General features: G+C 44.4%; 1 protein-coding gene across 4 annotated transcripts in view; it reads left to right on the top strand.

Moving 5' to 3' along the window:
* Window positions 1-25,789, top strand: part of Ncapg2 (non-SMC condensin II complex subunit G2) — a 58,248-nt gene that overhangs the window by 25,598 nt on the left and 6,861 nt on the right. For 3 of the 4 annotated variants that reach the window (XM_005084459.4, XM_021235543.2, XM_040742319.1), the window contains 13 exons: window positions 1,933-2,106; window positions 5,147-5,217; window positions 6,590-6,743; window positions 6,857-7,030; window positions 7,812-7,928; window positions 8,014-8,154; window positions 8,526-8,625; window positions 11,604-11,791; window positions 13,400-13,540; window positions 17,038-17,141; window positions 18,581-18,681; window positions 20,113-20,212; window positions 21,308-23,399. In XM_005084459.4, coding sequence (XP_005084516.1) covers window positions 1,933-2,106; window positions 5,147-5,217; window positions 6,590-6,743; window positions 6,857-7,030; window positions 7,812-7,928; window positions 8,014-8,154; window positions 8,526-8,625; window positions 11,604-11,791; window positions 13,400-13,540; window positions 17,038-17,141; window positions 18,581-18,681; window positions 20,113-20,212; window positions 21,308-21,359 — 1,617 coding nt within the window. In that variant the 3' untranslated portion in view covers window positions 21,360-23,399. Of the gene's footprint in view, window positions 1-1,932; window positions 2,107-5,146; window positions 5,218-6,589; window positions 6,744-6,856; window positions 7,031-7,811; window positions 7,929-8,013; window positions 8,155-8,525; window positions 8,626-11,603; window positions 11,792-13,399; window positions 13,541-17,037; window positions 17,142-18,580; window positions 18,682-20,112; window positions 20,213-21,307; window positions 23,400-25,789 lie in introns of those variants that run through there. The other variant, XM_040742320.1, reaches the window with a different exon arrangement.

Below are 25,789 nucleotides of genomic sequence, written 5' to 3'. Positions count from 1 at the left end.
CTTAGCTGAGCCACATGTAGATTGTGCCCTAATCAATCAGCAGGCGATCTACAGATGAACCTGGCACGTGAGTCAGTTGGCATTGACAGAAGTGGGTGAGCTTCCTCCTGCGGGCCACTGTAGCCTTACGGCTGGGATTGAAAATAACTTGCCAAAAGTGAGCATGAACTCGGTAATGTGCTAGTTGAGAATTTCTCTACCCTTGTGGTGAGATACCCCCGAGAAAACTTGCGATATCTTTTAGGTCAAGTTCTGTGTCACTAGAAAAGACAGTCATTTCCATTGTACCCTGTGCACAAAATACCTAGATGGCTATATAAATCCTCATTCTAGGTTGACAGGACTTCAGAATACACAGCTTTGTTACATTGTAACCCATGTTGGCAAAATGTGTAACTTGTCATATAGGTATTCTAAGAACACATATGTAGCTAAAATGTTTCCTTTTGTTTTTGGCCTTTTCTGAGTTCTGGGTTTATAAGTACACACTACCATGTCCAAGTTTTAATCCCAGCACTCAGGAGGCAGAGGCAGGCAATCTTTGAGTTCAAGGCCAGCTTGGTCTACAGAGTGAGTTCCGGGACAGCCAGGACTATATAGAGAGACCCTGTCACAAACACACACGCAAAGAAACGAACACACAAATGATTTTCTCATGGCCGTCCAGTAACATCCAAAGATATTCTCTGCTAAAATAAAGTTTTGAAACTATTACTGAGGAGCCTAGTATTGCAGAAGTATTTTAGCCTAGCCTGCTAAAATAAAATAAGGGACCATTACTTAAGAGCCTAGTACATTATTCAAGCCTTATTCTCAAAGGGGAAATGTAGGTTTCATAAATTTTAATGAGACCGTTGTGCTAAAGTATTGAGCTTCTGTGGTTTACTTTAAAACAAATAAACTTACTTATGTTTCTTAAGCTGTCAGTACGTAGTGATCACGTGCTATAATGCTCGGTGTAAATGTAAATGTGCTCCAATAAATTCCTTTTCTGTTCACAGAGTTAGAGCACAGGAAAAGTAAGGCTGACTTCAGAATCAAAACTTGGATTGGTTTGTCCCATTAGTCCTCTGTTAGCACCCTAACCACTGACAGTTTGCATTATGAATCTGGTTAGCATTGCCACATTTCAAAGCGTTGAGCTAATGCTGACACATAGCTAACTATGGAGAAGCTATGTTTGCGTCTTTGTATTCTTTGAACATCAATTTTGTAGTCACAGTGAGTGGTTGAAACTTAGCTGAGTCAATCCTCCTCATCTCAGCGTTAGGAAGTCACTTCCTCCATCATGTGTCTGTCTCCATGGTCAGTTACTGTTTTGCAGGTCACAAAACCAAATCTGGTCACCAGCTCTGAGACAGGGATTTTGGAATGCAAGTCTGGTTTGCACTCAGCTTTCTGGTATGGGGTGGTTGTGTATTACCAGCACAGCAGGAAAATATAAACAGGTTTGATTTTTCAGTATTCCATAGAAGGCTATGATTTTAGGGGTTCTTGACGTCTGTGAGTTCTATCCTGCCGGTCTCAGAAAAAAAGTGTTCCTCAGTAGCGCCTGCGGGGGCAGGCTAGTGTTGTAAGCTGTGATCAGTAGTAGCCTTGTAGTATAGTATAATCCCAGGTCCTTTGGGTGTATGGTAAAAAGCACTAGTTTCTGATTTCAGAAACATTTTGACTCATACAGACTGTCTCACTAAAGATTATTGAGTTAATTTAGCATTTATTTCTTGGGTGGAATTTGGAAACAAATCTACCTTCCTGATACAGATGGGTTCTAAAGTAGTGAAGAAAGTTTTACTGTGCCGTGGAAGTTGACGTTACCATTTTTATATTGTTCTGTTCTGTGCCTGCGATTCTGAGATGTGCTTTTGAAAAAATACATTGGCCTTTTATTACTTGTTGGATTCTGTCACAGTAACAGTATTTGTGTCTTAGGTTCTAGACAAAACCTTGTCAGTGAATGACACTGCATCCATGGCGGGCTTACTAGAAGTCATTGTGATCCTCTGGAAGACCATCCACCGAAGCCTGGAAAACAACAAAGAGGCCAAAGGTTATACCATTAACAAGTTCGCGTCCGTGCTTCCTGAGTACCTGAAGGTGTTCAAGGTGAGCCTGGGCTCTTCTTACCAGTGAAGTGCTTTGTGACGCCTGCGTGGACTTTCTGTCTTGTGTGCAACAGGAAGGGTGTTGTGAGGCTAGCATCTCTCCCTCTGCTCCGCTGTATATCCTTGGTACCCACGGGGCTGTCCACGTTGAGCCCTTAGCTTTTCTTTCTGATGTTGGCATCTAATCTGATGTTGCAGTTTTAGGAAGAGGATTCGGTTCTATGAACAGAGCATTCCATCTTGCAGGCAGTCCCTAAGGTGTTTGAGGGTGCATAGGAAGCAGGTCTCCCTGTAGTGTGATTTGTGTCGGTCTTATCAAGGCAGACAGAGTAGGTCAGTTTAACTAAAAGGTATTTTTAGGCACTAGAGAGATAGCTCATTTGCTCTACAGAACCCATACAAAAGTGGGGTGTGGCAGCATGTATCTGTAATCCCAGTGTTAGGAAGATTGAGGCAGGAGGATCGGGGCTTTCTGGCCAGTCTAAGCTAAATTGTTCAGTAATAGGCTCTGCCTCAATAAGAAGGTGAAGAGTGATTGAAGAAGATGCCTACCAAAAACACGTACACATACAACAGAACTTTAATATATATAATAGGTTCATTAAATACATAAATATATTGAAATATATGTTAAAATGTGTTCTTTGATAATTTTCTACACTTTGATGCTATTCAGCGCTCCTATTCTCCTCTCTCATTCCCCTCTCACTCTCTTGAGCCCTGGCTTCCCAGCATGCCCTCAAGCCTTTTTAAAACTTTTTGCCTCCTGAGTTTAATTGGGTTGCTTGCTTGTCTGTACATGGGTGTGGGCTTACTTACTAAGTCATGGACGAGGAAGATGACTTCTCGCCCAGCTGCTGTTAACTGCCAATAGCTCCTCAGCTAGGAGTGGGGTACCCTGAGCTCATTCCATGCTGGAATGTTGATGGGATCCATCTGGTATAGGTCTTTCCCAGCTAACCACAGTCTCTGAGTTTACGGGTGCCACAGCAGTTTTCCACATTCTTTGACTCTTACACTTTTTTTTCTGTGAGTTCGAGGCCAGTGTGGTCTACAAAGCTACACAGAGAGACCCTGTCTTGAAAAAAAAACAAGAAGTGCTTCGCCATCTCCACAAGAGTATTGCACCAGTGGATACATCTTGCCTGGCGCATCAGTGCTGTTTCTTCCAGGGTCTGCTGCAGGGACAGACTGTCAGTGACTTCCCCAGCAGCTTGCACAGCAGCTCAGCCCGATGGAGGAAGGTTTAGCTCTGTCCCTCTCTGTCCTGTAGTCACAGTGTGTGTATCTTCAGCAGCTAGGTCCTTCCAAGATCACTGGCAATAATAGCCTGTGTAATTTTAGTTTCCTCTGCAGCCTCCCTTATCAACTAAGAGGAATCCCATGCCCGGCACTAGGATTTTCACTTAATAGACTGTTTTCTAGGAGTAGCATTAGTCACTCACTCAAAGTCCCACACTTCAATCACCGTGAAAAAGAAACATTTCCAATTAGCTTACAAAGTAGTGAGTTTCTTTTTTTTTTTTTAAGATATATTTATTTATTATATACATGGTAATTGATCTGCATGCATGCATGTAGGCCAGAAGAGGGTATCAGCTCTCATTACAGATGACTGAGCCACCATTTGGGTGCTGGGAATTGAACTCAGACCTCTGGAAGAGCAGCCACTGCTCTTAACCCTTGAGCCATCTCTCCAGCCCATGTAGTGAGTTTCTATATGGCTTTTTAATAATTCCTGGTTCTACTTCACCCTCCCCCTATTCTCTCTTCTCCCTCCTCCCCTTACTCCCACCCACACTAACCCTTTCCACCCTTAATATCCACCCCCTCCTCCATTTGCTTTTGTAGAACTTGCACAAAAAGATATTTTTAGTTGGCAGAAAAAAGATTTAATGCTTTTTTAGTGTGATGTTTTGGAGTATGTGTAGCTTGTGGGATGGTTAAAATTGAGCTACTAAGTACGTTACCCACATATGTATCATGCATTATACTCTGTTCAGGGTTTTCAGGAATATTTCATGCTGTTTACTCTTGCCATCATGTTTACCATAGATACTGGGAGTTAGAAGTCAAGGTGGTCACAATAATTGAACGCAGGTGAATAATACATCTCACTTTAATTTTGTTCCTCTTTCTGTCTTCGTGCTTGTTTTGAGGAACTCATCAATATGACTCGTTTGGCTAGCTTGCTTGACCTGGGAATTCCTTGTCTCTCCTTCCTGAGGACTGGAATTACAGATAGGCTGCCACTCCCACCCAGAATTTACATGGGTTCTGGGGATCCTTACTCCAGTCTTCAAACTTGAGTGAAAAGGACTTTAACTGAAGCCATCTCCCCTTCCATGTGTGGTGTTCTTACAGACTCTGAGGGGGAATCTGCTCAGCTGACTCTGTTGTTACAGTAGCAGGACCATCTCCCATCCATGTGTGGTGATCTTACGGACTCTGAGGGGGAATCTGCTCAGCTGACTCTGTGAGGACTACTTAAGCTACAGCTCATCGCACTCAGCACACTTTGTGCTTCACCTTGCCGCTTCCTGTGGCTCTGGTCCTTGAGTCTTTACCAGCACTCTGCATTCTAGGGGCGGAAACCGACTGAACCCAGGCACTTCCCTCTGGGTTTTACCAGCTTTTAGGTGTAGGATCTGACCAGACCGAGGTTTACTCTGTAGCTGCAACACACACACATTCCCTCAGATAACATTGTCTGGTGTGATATTATCAGAACGCTTTGTCCCCTTAAGAGTCGTGGTCAGCATGAGTAGTTACTCAGCTTTTCCCTTTCACCTGACGTGTTCTGCAAGTAAATACAGTTCCATGGCTGTACTTGCTTCATAGTGAAGGTGGAGTAGAGATGTCAGGGTGCTCCATTCAAGTAATCTCAACCTCAAACCTGAGGGGCACCTTTACATTTGATTTCCTCTAGATACTGAAGTAACTATTGGAGTACTTTTTGAGCAACTGTGGAAACAGGTTATTAGGGAAAATGTCCCGTTTCAAATCCTGTGTTAGCTTTATGTTTCTTTTTGTGTTTGCAGGATGAGCGCTGCAAGATCCCTTTGTTCATGCTGATGTCCTTCTTGCCAGCCTCTGCCGTCCCTGTGTTCAGGTATGCTGCCACACAGCAAGAGTGTCCCCTGGGGTTCGCTGTCACCTGCTCTGTGTTTCTTCCTCCTGCCTTCCCCTCTGTATGGAGAGATTGTCAGGATGTGATTTCAGTGGGCTCTGAGGTTGCCAAAGAGACCACGAGGAACTCATCTGCGACTTCACCTGATGTCTGGTCATTATTCTCATATCCAGAGTGACAAACTCTAGAGCCTGGGGTCACTGCTGACCACATGTAGCTCCAAGTGCTTAGACCAAAATGAGCTGCTGGAATCCATTTCACTGATTCTCTTTACACTGTATGTACTTTTTTATGTGGCTGGTGAACAAATGTTTGCGTATATGCATATATGATTATCATGCCTTTGGTCACTGAACTTCTATTAATGTACTAATTCAAAAACTGTGTGTGTGTGTGTGTGCCCGCGCGCGTGCACGCATGCCTGAGTGTGTGCACCATGTGTTTGCAGGAGCCTGAGGAAGTCAAGATGTTGGATCCCCTGAAATTGGAGGAGATTGTGATTGTGAATCACCATGTGGGTGCTGGGAACTGAATTTAGTCTCGTACAATAGCAGCAAATTCTTTTAACCACCGAGCCATCTCTCCAACCCTTGCATTTTTTTTTTTTTTTTTAATTAGGCAGTGTAGTTCTGGAGTTTGCTGCTCAAGAGTAAAACCTACTTGGTTTTATTTACACTCAAAAGAAAAATACTTATTTTTTTTAAACGTGTGTTTGTGCACATGCACACACCCCACCAAGTGTGTGGAGGCCAGAGTACAGCCTTCGAGAGTTAGTTCTCTCTGGATTCTGGGGATCAAGCTCAAGTCATCAAGCTTGATGGAAAATACCGTTACCTGCTGAGCTAGTTTGCCAGCCTCCAAAGTCAATGTTCTGTGGCATAACAAAAATTAATGTCGTACTTTTGTCTTTTGTTTGGATATTTGGGTTTCTAATTTGGTGTTTTGTTTTTGTTTTTGCTTTTTTTTTCTGTGTGTGTTTCTCTGGGTTTTGTTTGCTTTCTAGAGAACGTAAGCAGGTGGAGTTGGGTGGGGAGGCTCTGGGGGAGGGGGAGTGTGATAGGTATTATGTGAAATATATATATAATATAAAAAGAAAAGGAGAAAATAATTGTGTCCTACATTAGGACCACTGTGGACTCTGACAGCTGGCACTAGAAACAGAAGGTGGTTGAGGTATGGGGCGTGTCCTTTTGCAGCTGCAGTCTGTTAAGGTTTCACAGGGTAGTGAGTACCAGTGTAACTCTGAGGCCCTGTACACTTCGTGCAGTCAAACTGCCTTGGTTTTCCTCACCCGTGGGACGGTGGGGGCTTTCTGCAGGGATACCCACCCGGCTTTCTGTACTTGGCTTTTCAGCTGTGGTGTGATTTCTGTGCTGAGGAGTCAGGAGGAGAGCACTATAGGCAGGAGCTACTGTACCTTGCTGGATTGTCTCTGTTCCTGGGGGCAAGTGGGGCACGTCCTGGAGCTCATTGTTGACTGGCTGCCTACAAGGCCACCTCAGGCCAAGGTGAGTATACAGCCATGCCTCTCTGCAATGTGGAGAAGATGGGCATTTGGAAATCGTGCAATGTCTGGGAACATACACTCTAATCGCCTCTGTGTTCCTCCGCTCTCCTTCAGAGTAACCTGGCCTCTAAACGTAAATTGCAAATCAGTGACGCATGCCCGGTGAAACCCGAGTTAGCATTGCTGTACATGGAGTATTTGTTGACCCACCCAAAGAATCGAGAGTGTCTGCTCTCTGCACCCCAGAAGAAACTGAACCAGCTTTTAAAAGCCCTTGAGGGATCCAAGGTAACCGCTTATCCTGGATGTTAAAATGGCTTCCAACAGTGGTAACAGTGGTAACAGTGGTGCGGTTAGACGCATAGCCTTCATTCTTTGGTGCTAGGATGTTTGCAAGCTGAAAGGAACTGAGAATTAGCACCCACAAAGACTCTGAGGTGGACAGGAGAGGCCGGGAGCAGACCTGTCTCCTTACAAACAGTGTTTAGAGCCTACGGTTTCTAGTGTGTCAGAGTGCCAGGTTTTGTTTTGTTTTTTTTCGAGACAGGGTTTCTCTGTGGCTTTGGAGACTGTCTTGAACTAGCTCTTGTAGACCATGCTGGCCTCGAACTCACAGAGATCCACCTGCCTCTGCCTCCCGAGTGCTGGGACTTAAGACATGCGCCACCACTGCCGAGCTTCAGCTGTGTTTTTGGGAATCTTGGAAAGTGTGTGTGACATGAACTCACTGTGGCCCAAGTGCCCTTTGGAATCCTGTTCTTCCCCTGCTGCACTGGCCCTGACCTCCTCCCGTAGGATTCTCAGCCAGACAGTCCTCATTGCTGCCGCCCAGGAGACAGGCGGTGGTCCCTGTGGGCAGTGGTCCTGGGGCCTTGCACAGCTGCTGACCATGTTGTGTGCGTCTAAAGCCCGCTCGGCTGAGAGTGTTCAGGTGCAGGGATAGCAGAGAGAGCTGTCACGGGCACAGTTACCCCTCTGACTTGCCTGTAGATCAGGCACTTTCCGTCTTGCTTTGCTTTGCTGGAGTCACACGCCATTCAGAAAGTGTCCCCGGCTTGTAATTTTATAGGCAGATCTGGAATCACTTCTCGAGTCTCCAAGCGGGAATCCCCTCAACTTCAACAAAGCAGCTGCCCTGCATGCCTTCGGTCTGTACTGCAGGCTGAGCGTCCACCTTCAGTACACGGTAGGCTGTCTGGTCCTGGCGTTGTGAGAGCATCGTGTATCTAAGCTGCTCGTGCCTCACGAACCTCTTTGTGTGTGTTGGACAGTTCTGCTCAGAAGAGAAGATCCGTCTGTCCATCCTGAGCGAAACCGGATGTTGGTTGGAAAATAAAGTTTTACCTCTTCTTCAAGACCAAGAAGAGGAGTATCTGAAGGTTCGGAGGGATGTCTATCAGCAGGTCATCCAGGTCAGCAGCCAGGACACAGGGCTGGCGCTGTGTTCTCAAGACCGTTTATTTATTGTGTTGTAACGTGGCTTTAGAACCTGGAGCTGCTGTACAACACCAAGAATGGCATTTCTTTCCTACAAAGCACATTCTACATAATTTTGATGCAGTTTAACATGTTGTATGTGATGGGTATTTGTTTAGGTTGGTGGGATTGCATAAAATATCTATAGAGGTCTCACAAAAACAAAAATGTATGATTTATGGAAATTCCTTTGTAAAGCAGTTGGAAACATCTGCTCATAGTACGTCACAGGAGAGACTTTGTTGTGCTTGACTGCATTCCTTTTTAAATGACTTTTGTTGTTGTTGAACCTGTGTGTGCCTTGCAGACTTACCTGGCTGTGTGTAAAGATGTTGTCATGGTGGGCCTTGGAGACCCTGAGTTTCAGATCCAGCTTCTACAGCGGAGTCTCGGAATAATGAAAAAAGGTACTCAGCATCATTTCTCCATTAAAGCAGTGCTTGAAAGCAGTGCTGGTCCATCCTTCCATCCCTCACTCTCTCCCTCCGAAAATGAGAATCTGGCTTGCAAGCACTGACATCTTCCACGTACTGGCCTTTGTTTATTGGTTAACACCACTCGCAGTCTCAGAGATGCCTCTCATGCCAGGCACCACCGTCAGGGTGCCAGTTTGTCGCCCGCTGTCGTCTGGCTTCCGACAGGCTCTTGGGGTTCTGCTCCCTGGGTCAGATTTTTCCTCCTGATGTCTGTGTAATCTGTCCCAGAAGAAGGTCACGAGTGATGTGGCCAGCATGGGGCACACCTGGAGCCAGAACCAGTGATGCCAATGTCTGATGCAAGGGTACCGCAGAGATGTCACCTCCCAGCTTCCCACGTCCCTGACTTTCACGACAGGGAGCATGGCAGCAAGTGGGCAAGCATGGGGCAGGAGTTGTGTCTGAGAGCTTACGTGAGACACAGCAGAGATGAAAGCCTATGTGGGCCATTCTCATTCAAACCACCACATAGGTTAATATTAATTATGCCCAGGTAGAGTATTCTTTGTAAGCCCAAAGGAATATTCTAAAGAAGCCGTCCCCTGGCTCACAGTTGGGTGGCCAACTGCATAAGCCACCAACTTCTGGTATTCTCACTATAGTATATAGAGTGTGGACAATCAGGCATCACACATACCAGGGCTGTGGGAGAAGATTTCTTACTCAAAGATACCAGCCCAATTAAATAAGGTTGAATTTTTAAAAGTAAAGACTCTAGGAAATCTAAGGCTTTGAAAGAAAAAGACCTTTGATAGAGGGCAAATGTAAGACAGCTGGCCTCTAGTATCTCAAAGACCAAGGCTATCACATAGAGTTTGGAGACGGTGCAGGAGGTCAGACCACAGCGTACAAGTGAGGCTGTCCCCCATGTCTTGCTGCAATAGTGAGCCGTTTGTTTGTGGGCAGGTAGTTGGCAACCTAAAGATGAGCATACTGGGAAGAGCTATGGAGCCAGCACTGCTTCAGTTTCAGATTGATGGCTTGTTTTCTGGCTTTGAGCTGTGCCCTGGGGAGGACTCTTAGTGACGACTATAGATCAGCACCGTTTTTGGCGGGAGCTATGAGTCCTGGCCTGTTGATAGCAGTTTGTTACATACAGTGAATGAAATAACTTACGATTAAAATTTGTGGCTTTCCTTTCCACGTTTGTCTGTGTATTAGTCAGGGTTCGCTAGACGGCGGGAACTTATAGAGTGACTGCATCTGTAAAAGGGGATTTATTAGAACGGCCTTCAGGCTGCGGTCCAGTTAATCCATCAATGGCTGTCTGCCAACGGAAGGTCCAAGAACCCAGAAGTCGTTCAGTCGACGAGGCTTGATATCTAAGCTGGCTTCAGTAAATGCTGGAGTCCCGAAGAAGTAGGCTCTATTGCCCTGGAGGAATGGACTTGCTGGCAAGGCGAGAGCAAGCTCTGTCCTCACATAGGCTGCCAGCAGGAGGTGTGGCCCACCTCAGAATACCTGTCAGGCCTTAGCAGTGTCTGGGTTTAAAGAGCTCGCCACCCGTCTCATGGGTGGACATCCTGCACCACAGATGTGTATGAACAGTGAGTTCTTCCACACTCCTCCGAATGAGAGTAGTAACTCCTTGAAAGTTTCTGTTGTGGTTTTAGCAATCTTGTGGAGCTGCTTATCGATTCTGGCAGCGTCTTAGACCTAGGGAGGATGATTCATAGAGAACCTCTGGGATGGGAAGTCTGTCTTCCCTTAGCAGGAAGGTTTGGGGTGTAGTTGGCTGTGGTCTCTGGCAGAGCTTGCTGAGTCTTTAGTCCCTTGTGTAGCTGAATGGCTTTGCCCTTCATATCCAGGCCCGTTCTCTGGACCAGTCCTTGTGGTCACCTGGATGAGGGGCATCATTTCTGTACTTTATTGCATGCCTGTTTTATTTTAATGTCTTGTATCATGGGTTCTGCCAGGCAACTTTCTGTCTGGTACCCAAAAGTTAAGGGCTTCATCAGCCCCTGAGCCATCTGTTAGAGTGGGGCAGGGTGACACGGGGTGCCCTTAAGCTTGCTGGGGCAGGTCACCGTCTCTACTTTTGTAGTTTTTACTGGCAAGATTGATTAGAAGTAAAAATGGAGAAACAGTGTTACTAGGCTTATATACAGAATGAATTTTGACGGGTTATGTACCTAGTCAGGGAGGTAATTGAAGCAAGCAAGCAAAAACCACCAAAGGAAACCAATAAGTTACAACCAAGTATCTGAAATCTATGATGTTGTTACTAAGTGATATTGAGAGATGTGAGGTTGGACTTGCCCTTGATTTTTTTTTTTAACCTGAGTATTAATATAAGAGAAAGTCTGTGTTTCCTTTTTTTAAAAAAATATTATTTGCCGGGCGGTGATGGCGCACGCCTTTAATCCCAGCACTCGGGAGGCAGAGGCAGGCGGATCTCTGTGAGTTCGAGGCTGGGCTGGACCGATAGCCTCCAAAACAATACAGAGAAACCCTGTCTCGGGAAAAAAAAATTATTATTTATTGTATATGCAGTCCTCTGCCTGCCTGCCCGCCAGCAGAGGGCACCAGATCTCATTCAAGGTGGTCGTGACCCACCATGTGGTTGCCGGGAATTGAACTCAGGACCTCTGGAAGAACAGTCAGTGTTCTTAACCGCTGAGCCATCTCTCCAGACCGAAAGTCTGTGTTTTCTAATTGGGTGTTACAGAAGTCATTCTGCCAGTTGTCAATATGCAGTGAACAGAGTGCTTCGTTTACTACAGAGTCAGTTGTACTGTTGTTACTGGAGAAGTAGTCAGTCTTACAGTTATGTGGAGAAAAAATCAGATGTCCCTGTTCAGTGCAGACTCAGTAGTGACGGGTCCTTCTAGTCCTGTCATGTACATGCGTTAAGCGATTTCAGCTGACCTATGTGCATAGGTAATTTGTGATTCTCCTTTTCTTTCTAGTGAAGGGATTTTTTTACATTTCACTACTTCTTGGCATTCTGAAGGAGATAGCCGGAAACTCCATGATTCAGAAAACAGATTCAGATGAAGATGTCACAGTGCTCTTTGACTCGGTTCAGGAAGTATTCCAGAAGATGTTGGAATGTGTTGCCTGGACCTTCAGGAAGCAGCCAGAAGAAAGCCTGCCGGTATAGTGCTTGAACTGGCTGGGTCTTACCATGCTCTGGGCTGTAGGCAGAGTATGTTAGTTGGACGCCAGCCCTAAAGCTAAGCATACCTGCGTTCTTTGGTGGCATGCAGATCTTGAGCTCAGGGATTGAGGTCCCACAAATGTCAGGGCTGTAAATAGAGCTGATTTCTGCAATCTGTGATTCCAGAGCCTCCCAGAAAGAATATATTTGAGAAGATGCTCATTTTCTGAGGGACAGTCACTACCTGGAAGAATGCAGACTCCCATCATCTGTTAATTCCATCTGCAGACTCCCATCCTCTGTCAACTCCATCCTCTGTTAACTCCATCCTCTGTCAACTCCATCATCTGTCAACTCCCATCCTCTGTCAACTCCATCCTCTGTTAACTCCCATCCTCTGTCAACTCCATCCTCTGTTAACTCCATCATCTTCTGCCTCCTATTATTTGCTAATGTCCCCATTTAGAAGCACTTTGGAGGGACTGTGGTTTTCTGTAGATGTTGGAAAGCTCATAGGCTGAGATGATTGAGAAACTGGGTCATAAAAGTCAAAGGGACCAGACGTGTTCCTAAAAACTGTATAAAGCCCATTCCTCAATAAGTTACAGTGTTAGCAGAGAGGGCCATTTTTTCTATTAGTGAACTGTTACTGTTTTAATTTAAAAATGTTTAAATGGGAGGCTGTTTATGAAATACCAAAGATTCTCAGGTTTATTCTAGACTTAGCTGATGGAAATGCTTGAACATTGCTGACACCATTTTTTCCTAGCTTAACTTTTAGTTGTTTCAAGTGTCTGTGATGCGTTCATGTAGTTTTGCCCAGTTTTAGACTCTCTGACATGTCTTCCATCCTAGGTTGAGTTGTGCCACTCAAACACTGCCTGAGCTGATGCTTTTACTTGAATGTTGTTAGTTGCCTGTCCTTCCTTCCTCCACCCCTCCTTACTATTGATACTTCTATTGTTTTTATTTCATTGATTTTTGTTGTTGTTGTTGAGACAGCTTCATTCTGGAGCTCTGATAGTCCTTGAACCTGCTGTATAGACTAGGCTGGCCTTGTACTCACAGAAATCGGCCTGCCTCTGCTCCCAAGGTGCCTCCATGCCTAGCAGTCATGTCATTCATTCATTCATTTATTTAATTTCTTGAGGCAAGAACTCACTCTGGAACTCAGGGTGGCCTGGAACTCACCAATGTAGCCCAGGCTGGCCTCAAACTTACCATCAGTCCTCCTTACTTAGCCTGGGGCAGTCTTAGACACAGGTATGAGCCACCACACCTGGTGCTTGTTTTTTAAAAACTGAGTCCTTTTATTTCTCAATTACAAGTGCTGGATTTTTAAAATAGATTGGTTTTAGATAATCATGTTAAAGCATTTAATAGAAAACAAAGCTATATTTTCCTTCCTTCAGCTTTCTGAGAGTTAGGATTCCATGTGTCCACCACTGTACCCAGAAATACTCACTTTTCAGTTTGTATTTATTGATATTTATCTCTGAAAATTCTAATTACTAAGTAAAAACAACAAATTCATTTTGCAAAAAAAAAAAAAAATGAAAAAACTGAATCTTAGTCACACTGACTGACTAATGTGATTTCTTGTAGCTCTTTCATTCTGTCCAGACCCCCCTCCATGAATTTATCAGCACCATCCAGTTGTGGTACAAGGACACTGCAGTCCACCATGGTGTCCTTTCTACTCTGATCGCTGCGCCCGTGGTTGAGATAAGTCACCAGCTGCGGAAGGTGAGGACTGTTGATTCTGAAACTGTCATGGTCCCGACTGTCCCCGACGCTGTGTCTGCTGACAGTGTGTGTGCAGCGTCTGGCGAGGACCGTTGGCCAGTTTCAGTACTTTGCCGTTCATGTCTAGAGCCGTGGGGCAACTGTGGAGCATAAGCTAAGGATGTGCTATTCCTGACTGAAATGGATGTGTTGGTGGGCTCTAAGAGTTTTGAGTGAACTGATAGTGGCAGGATTCTTTGCTGGGGGAGAAATCAGGGATGGCTGGGCAAACAGTGCGGGGCTGCTCTAGATGGAATTAGGGTATGGTTGGTCATGTCTCTGTCTTCTAGACTGAATTGGGGTATGGCGGGTCATGTCTCTGTCTTCTAGACTGAATTGGTGTACAGTGGGTCATATTTTTGTCTTCTAGACTGAATTGGAGTATGGTGGGTCATGTCTCTGTCTTCTAGACTGAATTGGGGTATGGTGGGTCATGTCTCTGTCTTCTAGACTGAATTGGGGTATGGTGGGTCATGTCTCTGTCTTCTAGACTGAATTGGGGTATGGTGGGTCATATTTTTGTCTTCTAGACTGAATTGGGGTATGGTGGGTCATGTCTCTGTCTTCTAGACTGAATTGGGGTATGGTGGGTCATGTCTCTGTCTTCTAGACTGAATTGGTGTACGGTGGGTCATGTCTCTGCATGCCTGAGCGTGAGTTTCTAAAGATTCACTTATTACATAGGAGTGTCTTACTTATGCGTGCTTCTGTGCACCACATGCGTGGTTGGTGCCCACAGAAGCCAGAAGAGGGTGTTAGGTTCTCTACTGCTGAATACAGCTGGACTCACGGGCTGTTGTCAGCAGCTTTGTGGATTCTGGGAACTGAACCTGGGTCCTTTAGCAGAGTAGAAAGGTCCCTTAGCAGCCGAGCCACCCCCCAACTCCAGAAACTTGAGTTTCGTCATCTCTTTCCTGTCACAGCCAAAGACGAATGGAAGGCTCTCATTGACACAGACTCAGTCTGATTGGTTAAAGGTTGATCTGATCAGTGATCGTCTAAGCCAACACAGAAAGTGACGCTGTGTGGTGGAGAGCATGGAGGGTGCTTGCTCTTCCTCCTCTTCAGCTCCAAGATGTCCCATGTGGACACGGGTAGTGACGTGAGGGGAGAAGTAGCCATGGGTTTACTCAGAATAAAAAGATGGACTGTCACTGCCTTGCGTGTCATGTACAGCTTAACCACGGGCAGTCTGAGAAGAAGGCACAAATTCTCACTGCGCCACACCCTGGTTATGCTGACACCAACACCGGCACACTGGGTATCATGTCGCTGTCAGATACACTGCCCCTTGCTGCCAGAATGTCAGCTGTGCTTATTACTTTGTTTTTGTGTGATGAGTGTTTGCCTGTGTGTGTGTGTGTGTGTGTGTGTGTGTGTGTGTGTGTGTGTGTGTGTGTGTGTGTCCGTCCGTGCTCACGTGTGCATGCGCCTGGTGCCTGTGGAGGTCAAAAGTGGGTACCGGATTTCCTGGAACTGGAGTTAACAGATGATTTTGAGCTACCAGGTGGGTGCTGGGAGCTGAACCTGGGTCCACCGCAAGACAAGTGCTGTCTGAGAAACTACTTTAATTATTACAAACTTTGTAATATAACATGACAAAAAACTGGGGGCACAGGGAGGTAGGTGGATCTCTGTGAGTTTGAGGTCAGCCCGGTCTACAAAGCTACACAGAAAAACCCTGTCTTGAAAATTAAAATAGATAGTTAGATACATAGATAGGTACATAGGTACATAGATAGATAGATAGATAGATAGATAGATAGATAGATAGATAGATAGATAGATAGATACATAGATAGATAGATAGATAGATAGATACATAGATAGATAGATACATAGATAGATACATAGATAGAACCAAATATATGTTTATTAAATTCTGAAATATTAATTAGTATTTATGGCTGTCCTTCAAAGTGTGAAGAGAAATTGTTCGGTTTAAGAAAGTAATTTCTAGCCGGGCGTTGGTGGCGCACGCCTTCAATCCCAGCACTTGGGAGGCAGAGGCAGGCGGATCTCTATGAGTTCGAGGCCAGCCTGGTCTACAAAGTGAGTTCCGGGACAGCCTCCAAAGCCACAGAGAAACCCTGTCTCGAAAAACCAAAAAAAAAAAACAAAAAACAAAAAACAAAAAGCAAAGAAAGTAATTTCTAGGTGACATACAGCATAAACCTAGTAATCGATTAGACCTTAACTTCAGAAGGCTGTTTAGCTGACGTTATAAAGCGTGCGTGTCACAGCACATTTTGCTCGTGTGCCCTGTCCTACCCTGTGCCTCGCAGTAAGCGGAGCAGTGTGACTGAGCTGAGGCCCTGTGTGTCCCTTTCTGTTGTGTTGCTCTGACTCTGCAAAAGCGTGCTGGCGCCTGACCCGTCTTCTCCCAGTCTGTGTTCTTCACTGCAAATTGTTCTTTGTCCATGCTTCCTGTCGGCTCTCCCTTCGTTGGTCGCATACACATTTAAGATTACTGTCTCCTTTTGAGGTCTTATTTCTGAGCGTCCTGTTAGGAATACCTGTTTTCCATAATGCTTCACGACGCCTACATTGTTAGCTTTTCAGCCAGCCTGCCTCCCTTAAGCTTCGAGTGTGTGTGTGTGGGGGGGGTGGCTTTGCTTTGAGCTTTTTCTGCTGACCTGTCTTTACAGCTAAGGTGTTGTAAGTGTGTCACACGGGTCCCTCCAGTGTGACGGTGTCTTCCTCTTTTGGGGAGTGCTTATAGTTCATCTGATGTTGAAGCTACTGATGTGCTTGGTCTTGAGACGGGGACTCAAAGCTCATCCTGGCTTGGAACTCATGACAAGCCCCTACCTCAGCCTCCACAGTGCTGAGATCACACACATGAACCACCCACCATGCCTGGATTTTACTGTTCTGTTTCATCTTTTTCTGTGGTCCACCTGGTTTCTCTAGAGCAGTGGTTCTCAACCTTCTTAACAGGGAGTGACTCTTTAATATAGTTCCTCATGGTATGGTGTCCCCCAACCATGAAATTATTTTCACTAGTAGTTCATAACTGCAGTTTAGCTGCTGTTATAAGTTATAATGCAAATGTGTTTTTCCAGTGGTCTTAGGTGACCCCTCTGAAAGGGTTGCTTGAATCCCCAAAGGGATAGAGAGAACTGCTGCTTTAGACCAGTATTCTAAGACTGAGAGTCTAATCTTGGCTGAGAACTGATTAAATTGGCTTACCATAAAAGTGTATGATTTATAGATGTTATCAAGCTAAATAAAGGCCCTTTGATAAAAGGCTTGCTAGGTGATAATGTCCTTCATTATGTTTCACTGAGTAAAATGTTCCTGTGCAAAATAATGCCACATTCGTAATTAACTGTAGTGAATCAGGCTTGTTCCTTTGAATTTCTGGAATGTTTTGGCCAGATAGAAGAGAACCCAGATCCATGTGAACCAAGCTGTCAGTGTGGACTATTTATAATGTACTGATGAAACTTTCCTAGGTGTCTGACACAGAAGAGCTGACCACACCACAGTGTCTCGCTGACCTTCCTCCATTTTCAAGGTGTTTACTGGGAATAATAATGAAGTCTTTGGATGTGGTCAGGTAATTGCCTTCTCTCTCTGATCTTGGTACAACCTGATCTGTATTTTTTTTTCCTCAGTCAGTGCCTTATGATCTACTACTCTCAGGTTTTCAAAGGTATTTTTACTCCTTAAGAAAAACATTCCATAGAGTTTTTCTATGTTTTATGAGTGATGGAAAGTGCTTACATTAGACTTTCATAAAGAACCATTACTTTCTATAAACTGTCATATCCATTTAAACAGTTTTTCAGCTATGTTTATCACAACTAAATTCTGCTAGACGGGGGAAAAATTTGTGTGTACAAAAATACTTCTGACTGTGTGTTCCAGTTTTCTTCTCGGTTGCTTTGATAAGACACTAACCAAAATCAACTTGAGGAGGAAAGGGTTCACTTGGTTTTTACATATATTCGATCATGGAGAAAGGCCAAGGCAGGGTGGGAAGCAGAGCCCATTCAGAAACACTGCTTTCTGATTTGTTCTCTGTGACTTGCTCAGCTTGCTTTCTTATACAACTCAGGACCTCCTGCCCAAGGGTGGTACCACTCACATTGACTTAGCCCTCCAACCTCAATCTTAATCAAGAAAGCATACTGTACACAAGCTCACCGGTCAGTCTGATGGAGGTATTTTCTCAGTTAAGGTCCTGTCTTCCCAGATGACTCCAGTGTGTGTGTTGACAAAAACTCAGTAGCAAAATTGACCCGTTGTCAGCTTGACATACACACATATCACTATTAAATCATGGCCTTTCCTTTGTTGTTGATCCCCAAGATATCATGTTTTTTTTTTTTTACGAGACAGGGTTTCTCTGTATTGTTTTGGAGGCTATCGGTCCAGCCCGGCCTCGAACTCACAGAGATCCGCCTGCCTCTGCCTCCCAAGTGCTGAGATTAAAGGCGTGCGCCACCACCGCCTGGCTCCCAAGATATCATGTTAATATCACAACATGAAACATAGTATAACTGTAAAAGTCCCATTGTAACATCAAAAGTCCTGTGGTCCTTAAAATTTTCAACACTTTGAAAGTCCTGTTTCTTTCTTTAAAAAGAATATATTTCTTTAAATGTGGGCTCCTGAAAAACAAAACAAAACAAAAAATAAGTTATGTCCTTTTGTTATTACAAGAGGAAAGAGGCAAGGCATAAAAACAATAACACTTAAGTAGAACCAAAATCGGTCAGTGTAGCTCCAGATCTTGTAGCTCAGTATCTGATGCAACCAAATTCATTTAAGATCCACTGGGCTCCAAAGGACTTGGATAACCCCACATACAGTTTGTCTAGTAGGTGCAGGCTGGCTCAGTGCAATACCTCCTGCAATCCTGTGTGGCTGTCCCAAGGTCCTGGCATCCCCAATATGTTGAGTCTCCATTGATTGTGGGTAAACCTTGCCTATGCTTATTTTTTTGTAAGTATAGGGATGTGGAGTAATTTCAGATGTTTGCTGATTTCGCAGGTCATTTTTGGATGAACTAAAGGCATGTGTAACCTCCGGTGATATTGAAGGCATCGTGTGCCTCACAGCTGTTCTGCATATTATTTTGGTTATTAACAAAGGTTGGTTACATTTTCTCTCCTTCATCTGGTGCATTACTGATCATGTCCTTGTTTGCTGCTAGTGTTAGAGATGTTTGGGAATTTGGGCTGTTTCACCCTCTCTGCCAGGACGGGAAAGGCTTTCCATAGCCTTTTCACCCTTATTCCCCAGTGTCCTCTGAACACCGTGCAGGTCATCTTTGCATGAGCTTACCTGCTCTGCATCATAGCTCTGTTCCAACTTTCACTTTCACTGTGGGGTGCATGTAAATGTCACTGTCTGTACTTGAGAACTGGGTTGCTAGCTCCCTTCCTCCTTCCCTCCCTCCCTCCCGCCCACCCACCCACCTTGTACAGGCTAGATAAGTGATCTATCACTGAACTATGTCACCAGTTCCTTTTTCAATTTTGAGACAGGGTCTGACTAACTTACCTAGGCTGGCCTTGAACTCACTCTGCAACCCAGTTGGGCCTTGAACTTGGGGTTTTCCTGCCTTGACCTTGGTAGTTGCTGGGGTTACAGATCTAGAACACTAGGCCCACCTCAGAAGTGAATTTCTATTGATTTCCCCTGAGTTACTTATGTTTAAAAATCTGGGTGAACCCCATAGCACAGGCCTTGTAGGCCCGGCTGCTCAGGGAGCTCAGGCAAGAGTAGTTCTCACTCAGACTGAGGAGTTTGGTCAACACTATCGAGATTCAGTATCACAAATAATTCTAAAATTGATGTTTTTAGACAGTGGGCATGCTGGCTTCATGCCTCTGGAGTGCTTAACCTTTGAAAGTGGCTCTGGAAGATAATTGACGATACTAGCAGGGTCTCAGCTCAGTGTGAAGTGTAGTGGCATCCTTGTAGACTGACTATATTCAAGTGTCCACATTTTTGGTTAAGTCCTAGTGACATAGCCAGGCGGTAATGGTGTCTCTCACCCATAGGTTCAGGACAAGAATTCTTTCAGATTTGAGAGCTCATAGGTTTTACATTATTTACATGAAACACATTGATCCAGAATCCCTGAATGGAAAACTTAAAATTTGAAATACTTCAAAATCTGAAACACAGAAGTTGTGAATTTTCGAATGTTGCAAATGACAGATTTCTGTGTGAGGGTGCTCAGTCTGTGATGTCTTTAAAAGGTTGTTAGGCTCAGTGTGGGCACTGTAAAGGCTTGTCTGAGTGACTCCCCCTGACTTAGAGGCACAGAGCACCCGTGCTCTGCAGAGCAAGGGGCATGCCTCACTGGGATGTGGGCAGGGATGTGGGTGCTGAGTATCTGCCAGTAACGTAAGCAGTGCACGAATCGATTTGTGCTGGTTGTAACGCCTGTCTGGTGATTGCATTATCTTGTGTGCTCTCACAGCATCTCCTTGGAAGGGATAATTGTCCTGCCGTCAGCCAGGGTTACCTTGGGAAAAATAACACAACACAGAACAGACTCCATCTTCTTACAGGTAAACACAGAAATGCACGGCTGAAGGAGGTTGCAGAGACCGTGAACAGGAAGCTGAAGACGTTTATGGAGATCACTTTGGAAGAGGATAGCCTCGAAAGGTAAAGATGTGGGATGGGCTCCAGCCGACACACAGCTGGGTGTGCTTGGGACTGCTCCTTGATTCACTTGATGAGAGCGAGGCCAGCAGTGGAAGGATGGAGACTACCGTCATTTGAATGGGCATGGCCCCCATAGTTCATGTGTTTGAATGCTTGATCCCCAGCTGGTGGAGCTGTGTGGGAAGGATTAGGAGGTGTGGCCTTCTTGAAGGAGGTGTGTCACTGGGGGCAGGCTTTGTGGTTCCAAACCGTTTCCAGTTAGCCTCCTCATATGTAAGCTCTCAGCTGCTCCAGTGCCATGCCTGCTGCCATGGTCCCTGTTGTGGACTCTAATCCTCCGGAGCTGTGACCCCCAAATTAAACTCTTTCTTTTATAAGTTGCCTTGGTTATGGTGTTTGGTTGGCTCAATAGAACAGTGATTAAAACAGACGTTTCTGTTTGAAATACAAATGCTTTTCGGAAACAAAAGAAAACCATCATGTGTGAAATTTTGCTATAGAAAAGAAAGAACATTTACCCCAATTCACAATTTTCAAATGAGACATTGTTTTGGGTAATTTGCTTTATCTGAAAGCCATAGGTATTTCCCAGGTATAAATGCAGGTCTGTCTTGGGGTGTCCGATTCATTCCAAGCCCTTGGTGATATTGTTGGGTGCCCACCAGAGAAGACCACTCAGACTCAGTCTATAGCCAGTTGAAAGTCTTTATTCTAGCAGGCTGGGAATACACTCAGTTTTTTGGGACCCCAGTGTAGCACCAAGTGTATAGACTAAAAGGTTTTCAAAGGCAAAGCCCATGTCCTGGTATCTTCCTCCACAGCTTCAGGAGGAGGTCCTGCACAAACAAGCAGTTTAACAGACCCGGGATAACTTGGTCAGCTGGGGCATCTTGACCTTGGGTTCCTAGAAGAGTGCTGTATAATTTTTTTCCTGGCTTCTTATCAAGGATGCTATTACCAGGGCCCCAGAGTCTGGGCTCTGCAGTAGGTCAGAGGCTCATAGATCACAGGCTGTTTTCAAGTGTGTCTGCCCTCAAACCATTTCTACACTGCTCATCTGGGGGAACTGAATGTGTGTCTCTCTTTTTGTTTCAGGTGCCTGTATGAATCATCAATGAGAACTTTGGGGGAATTTCTGAATTCATGACAAAACCCCGTCTCTGGGTGTGTAGAAATAGAAAGACAGACACTGGGAGTGAGATGTGTGTATATCTTTCTTGCTTTTTCTTCTTTTGTCAGACTAAGCCTGGAGGCCTGAGTCTGTAGCTACCCAAAGATGAAGGCCAGTACAGTACTGGTGCTCTTCCGTACACACCGTGCCTTTAGCCAGCTGGCAGAGGAGGAGAGTGGTAAAGATGAGTGGGAGAAAGCCTGGCAAGCAGCTGGCACTCTGCTCCAGAAAGCCTGGCAATGCGAATGGGAACTGTGGCCTTGGTCAGCTTTTGACTTTGTTGGCATCTGACTTACCTATTATTTATTATTTGCTATGAAAATTTCGCTGGAACAGATTTCTCTCTGGCCTTTCAGCAGGGCTACCGTTAGCCCATACAGGACCTTTGTTCAAATGATGAAAAGAAGTCACTTTGCCAAGACAATTTACTGCCAGCTGTTGTACAGTTGTAATAAATACGCAAATATGTTGGTATGAAGTGTCTGCTTACTCCATTGCACCTGTGTGGTGCTCGGCTTCTGTGTCTGAACCCAGCAGCCCTCCTCCAAAGGCAGGAGCCTCCTCCCATCAATTAAGGTCATTATCAGATCGGAGAAGACTTCTTGTTTGTGTGCCATACACAATCAGGGACAGAGCAGAAGTCAGGCTCAGAGACACCTGCCAGAATGGAAGTGAATTGAGGAAGCGTGCTAGGAGTGGGCTGCCACACAGAAACGATTGTCACGTCCTAAGACTGTTGTGCAATGGATGCACATGCCCAGTCGCCTGTTTTCCCTCTGCAGGTCTATGGGATAGGCACAGGCCTTTTCCTGTACTGGCGATTACAGAAGAGTAAGCACAGAGGCTTTGTCCAGGGCCCGTATAAATAACAGAGTTAATAGCTGGGCAGTGGTGATGCCTTAACCCTTGACCCTTAACCCCAGCACTCAAGTGGCAGAGGCAGAGGAATCTCTGTGAGTTCAAGGCCAGCCTGGTCTACCAAGTGAGTTCCAGAAACAGCCAGGGCTACACAGAGAAACCCTGTCTCGAAAAACAAAAACAGTAACAAATAATGGAGTAATGATGTGAAAGAGAAAAGAGAATCTAATTTTAAAGCGACAGTGACGTAATCCAGCAACCACGGATAGTCCGTGACGACAAGTTTGTGTCTGCACATGTGGAGAAGCAATGGCACCGTCACGGCGGTAGAGGAGTCCCCTGCCTCAGGACAATGCTAGGCTTCCATAGCCTCTGTCACCCCCTTAGCACCCTTCCCTCAGCGAAGTCTCTGGCGAGCAGGGTAGCACGGCCTGAACTTGGGGTGGGGAGCGCCGAGATTGCTGCATTGGTGGTGACAGTAGACGCCCTCAGCAGGTGGTAAAGTTGGAAGATGACCCGATCAAACTGAGAATCGAGATACCACACAGCGTTACACTGTTGGAGAAATCGAACCAGTTTGCCTTCCAGTCAGCTTACCGCAAATTGAACAAAGATGTGCAAACTAGTTAGTTGGCAAACTAAGGAAACTTGCCCGTTTTAATGACACAGCATAGCTGTGGTGTGCTGCCAAAAGACCATTTGCAGAATAAGAAGACTTTACATCATGACACAGCATGTCTTGCAACTTACTGAAGACCAGGAAACCACGTCCTAAAGGTCTGTGAGGGAATCTGGCACGTTTGACAGCATGGCCAGACCGAGACCGTCAGTGAGAGAGAGGTTCTCCAGGAAGCTGGCTTTGAGATTATTGAGACGAGAACAACTACCACAAGAGGACAGAGCCGTTGGTGCTCGTGTGCTCGGGGAACTCTTCTGGATGGAATGCAGATACACAAAGACCTCAGACAGCTGAACAGGTTACAAGGGGTTTGTTTTGTGTTTGGTGGTGGCCACGTAAATGAGAAGCTGTTGATTATTCCCCCACCGAACCTCTTAAGACTTCCCCTCTTTGTTTTTGTTTGTCCTCCTTTTGTTTCTCTTAAGGTTTTAATACTTTCAAAGACTTTAAAATAATAAAAGACATGGCCTTTAACTGAACTGAAGAAGTTGGTTACTAGTTCTCTCTCTCTCTCTCTCTCTTTCAGTACGTCAATAATAATAACCTTAAAAATGGAGTTATGCCGGGCGTTGGTGGCGCACGCCTTTAATCCCAGCACTCGGGAGGCAGAGGCAGGTGGATCTCTGTGAGTTCGAGGCCAGCCTGGTCTACAGAGCGAGTTCCAGGACAGCCTCCAAAGCCACAGAGAAACCCTGTCTCGAAAAAACCAAAAAAAAAAAAAAAAAAATGGAGTTATATCCTTATAGGTTAATATATCCCTAAATAAATCTGGTGCAGGTGTTTTCTCTTTGGCATATGAAAAAATACATAAAGATAAAAAAAAAGCAAAGACAGTAGATGGACTTGTGGCACAGTAATTATGTTTAATGTCAGTTAATACAAACTGTTAAACTTGTGGCCACTAAGCATTTAATAATATGTGAAAATGTTTGTGAAACACAAAACTTAGCTAATGCTGTTGTTGCTTAACTGAACATCCCAGATTTGAATATATTCTGAGTCTATTATACTTAGATTAAAGATTTGAGATAAATGGAGTGATCCAACATTGCCTCTATTCTTGGAAAAATAGAAATATAAATGTTAATACAAATATCACTGTGACTTCTACTTACAGGCCTGGTTTATGCCAGATCATCTTCAGGCTCTTAGGGAGTCACACTGACAGGTTGATAAATTTGTAGTGTAAGAGACAATGTGAAATGCTCATATTTTCCTCATATTGTCCCATTTTTTTCTATTGTGAGAAGTCATCAATGGCATTAGGCTTTCAAACAGGATATTATTTTCTCCCTTTGGACTTTTAAGGGAAATTTGAGTAATCCTTTTATATAAAATTGTGGTATAAAAGTCTTGTTGGGAAATAGGTTAAATGATAGAGTTTCGCACATACTTTATAATATTAACCTTTTATTTGCAAACATGAAAGTACAAAATAAAGTGGACTTCAACAGTCTTAACTGAATGCCAAGAGTATTTAAAAGGAATGTGATTGATGGATGCATTTATAGAATTTAATAAATGAAGTGAAAACGTAGTAAGAACATGCTGGTATTTTAGGTATCAGTTTCTTAGTCCAAATCTGAGCTTAAGAAGTTTGTTCTTAAACTCCTTCACGTACTAAGAAAAGCTGCTGCTTGTTCTTGCTAAGAGAAGAGGGCTTAAGTGACCAAGAGCATAATTAGCTTGAAGAAGGTCAGTCATTTTGTAAACTTGTAGAAAAGAACATTTTGATATATTCCCAAGTTTCCTGCAGTAGTGCTACCTCTAATTCTGTAACTGTTTCATTTAGCCTGAGTAGACTTAATGACTGTGCCTACATGTGAAAACCAAGTAGCTGCCTTACAATGTGCTATTTAAAGAAGAGGGGGAAAATGCAGTTTGGATCAAGTGTGTAGGATTTCTGTCACCATGGTCCCTTTCCCACACCAGTAAGTGGTTTGCCTGGGTGTGTACGGGGTCGACTGTCCTGTATACATTTGATTAAACAATTCTATCCACTTCCATGAAAGGAAGGGGTAGAAGGTGTAAAAGCTGAGCATTTTACTGCCTCCATATGCCTGTGAGTAAAGAGAGATCAAAGGATTGTCCTAGTTGGAGTTTGTTTTACACATGAAAAACGAACTTTGAGGTAAAACAGTAATTCTGATTCCAGAGGATATCAAGTTATATCCACCATTTTCCAGAACAGTTTTACTATGGGGTAGATAGATGGGAATTGTTTGTAGGTTGGAATTATTGTTTTGTATTTAGATTCTAAGAAAAGCATCTGTAGGAATCTGCAATATATAGTTTGTCAAGATCAGATTTCGTTTGGGGGAAGGTGTTCTTAGTATCTTCAGAGTGTTTACTCATTAATTTCAGAGTTCTTCAAAAAGAGAACTATTGCAAAAGATGGCGTCTGCTGGTGGAAAGAAAAACTCAGTTTTTGGAGGGAATAACTAAAATTGGCGCACGCCTTTAATCCCAGCACTCGGGAGGCAGAGGCAGGCGGATCTCTGTGAGTTCAAGGCCAGGCTGGACCAACAGCCTCCAAAACAATACAAAGAAACTCTCTCGTAAAAAAAAAACAAAACAAAAAAAGTAAAAAAATGTTTAAATGGCTTGTTTACATGGCATAGTTTCTTAACTTACTCTTTTTTTCTTATTTTTCTTACTCTTTTTTTCTTATTTTTTAAATGGTATTTTTTGTTATACGTATTTGGTCACGTTTTTTTTTTTTTTAAAGATTATTTATTATGTATACAGTATTCTGTCTGCATGTCTGCTTCCAGGCCAGAAGAGGGCACCAGGTCTCATTACATATGGTTGTGAGCCACCATGTGGTTGCTGGGAATTGAACTCAGGACCTCTGGAAGAGCAGTCAGTG

The sequence above is a fragment of the Mesocricetus auratus genome, unplaced genomic scaffold (genome assembly GCF_017639785.1).
Source record: "Mesocricetus auratus isolate SY011 unplaced genomic scaffold, BCM_Maur_2.0 Super-Scaffold_15014, whole genome shotgun sequence".
NCBI classification, from domain to species: Eukaryota; Metazoa; Chordata; class Mammalia; order Rodentia; family Cricetidae; genus Mesocricetus; species Mesocricetus auratus.
The sequence above is the reverse complement of the archived record's forward strand: the minus strand, read 5'-3'. Positions and strand labels throughout refer to the sequence as shown.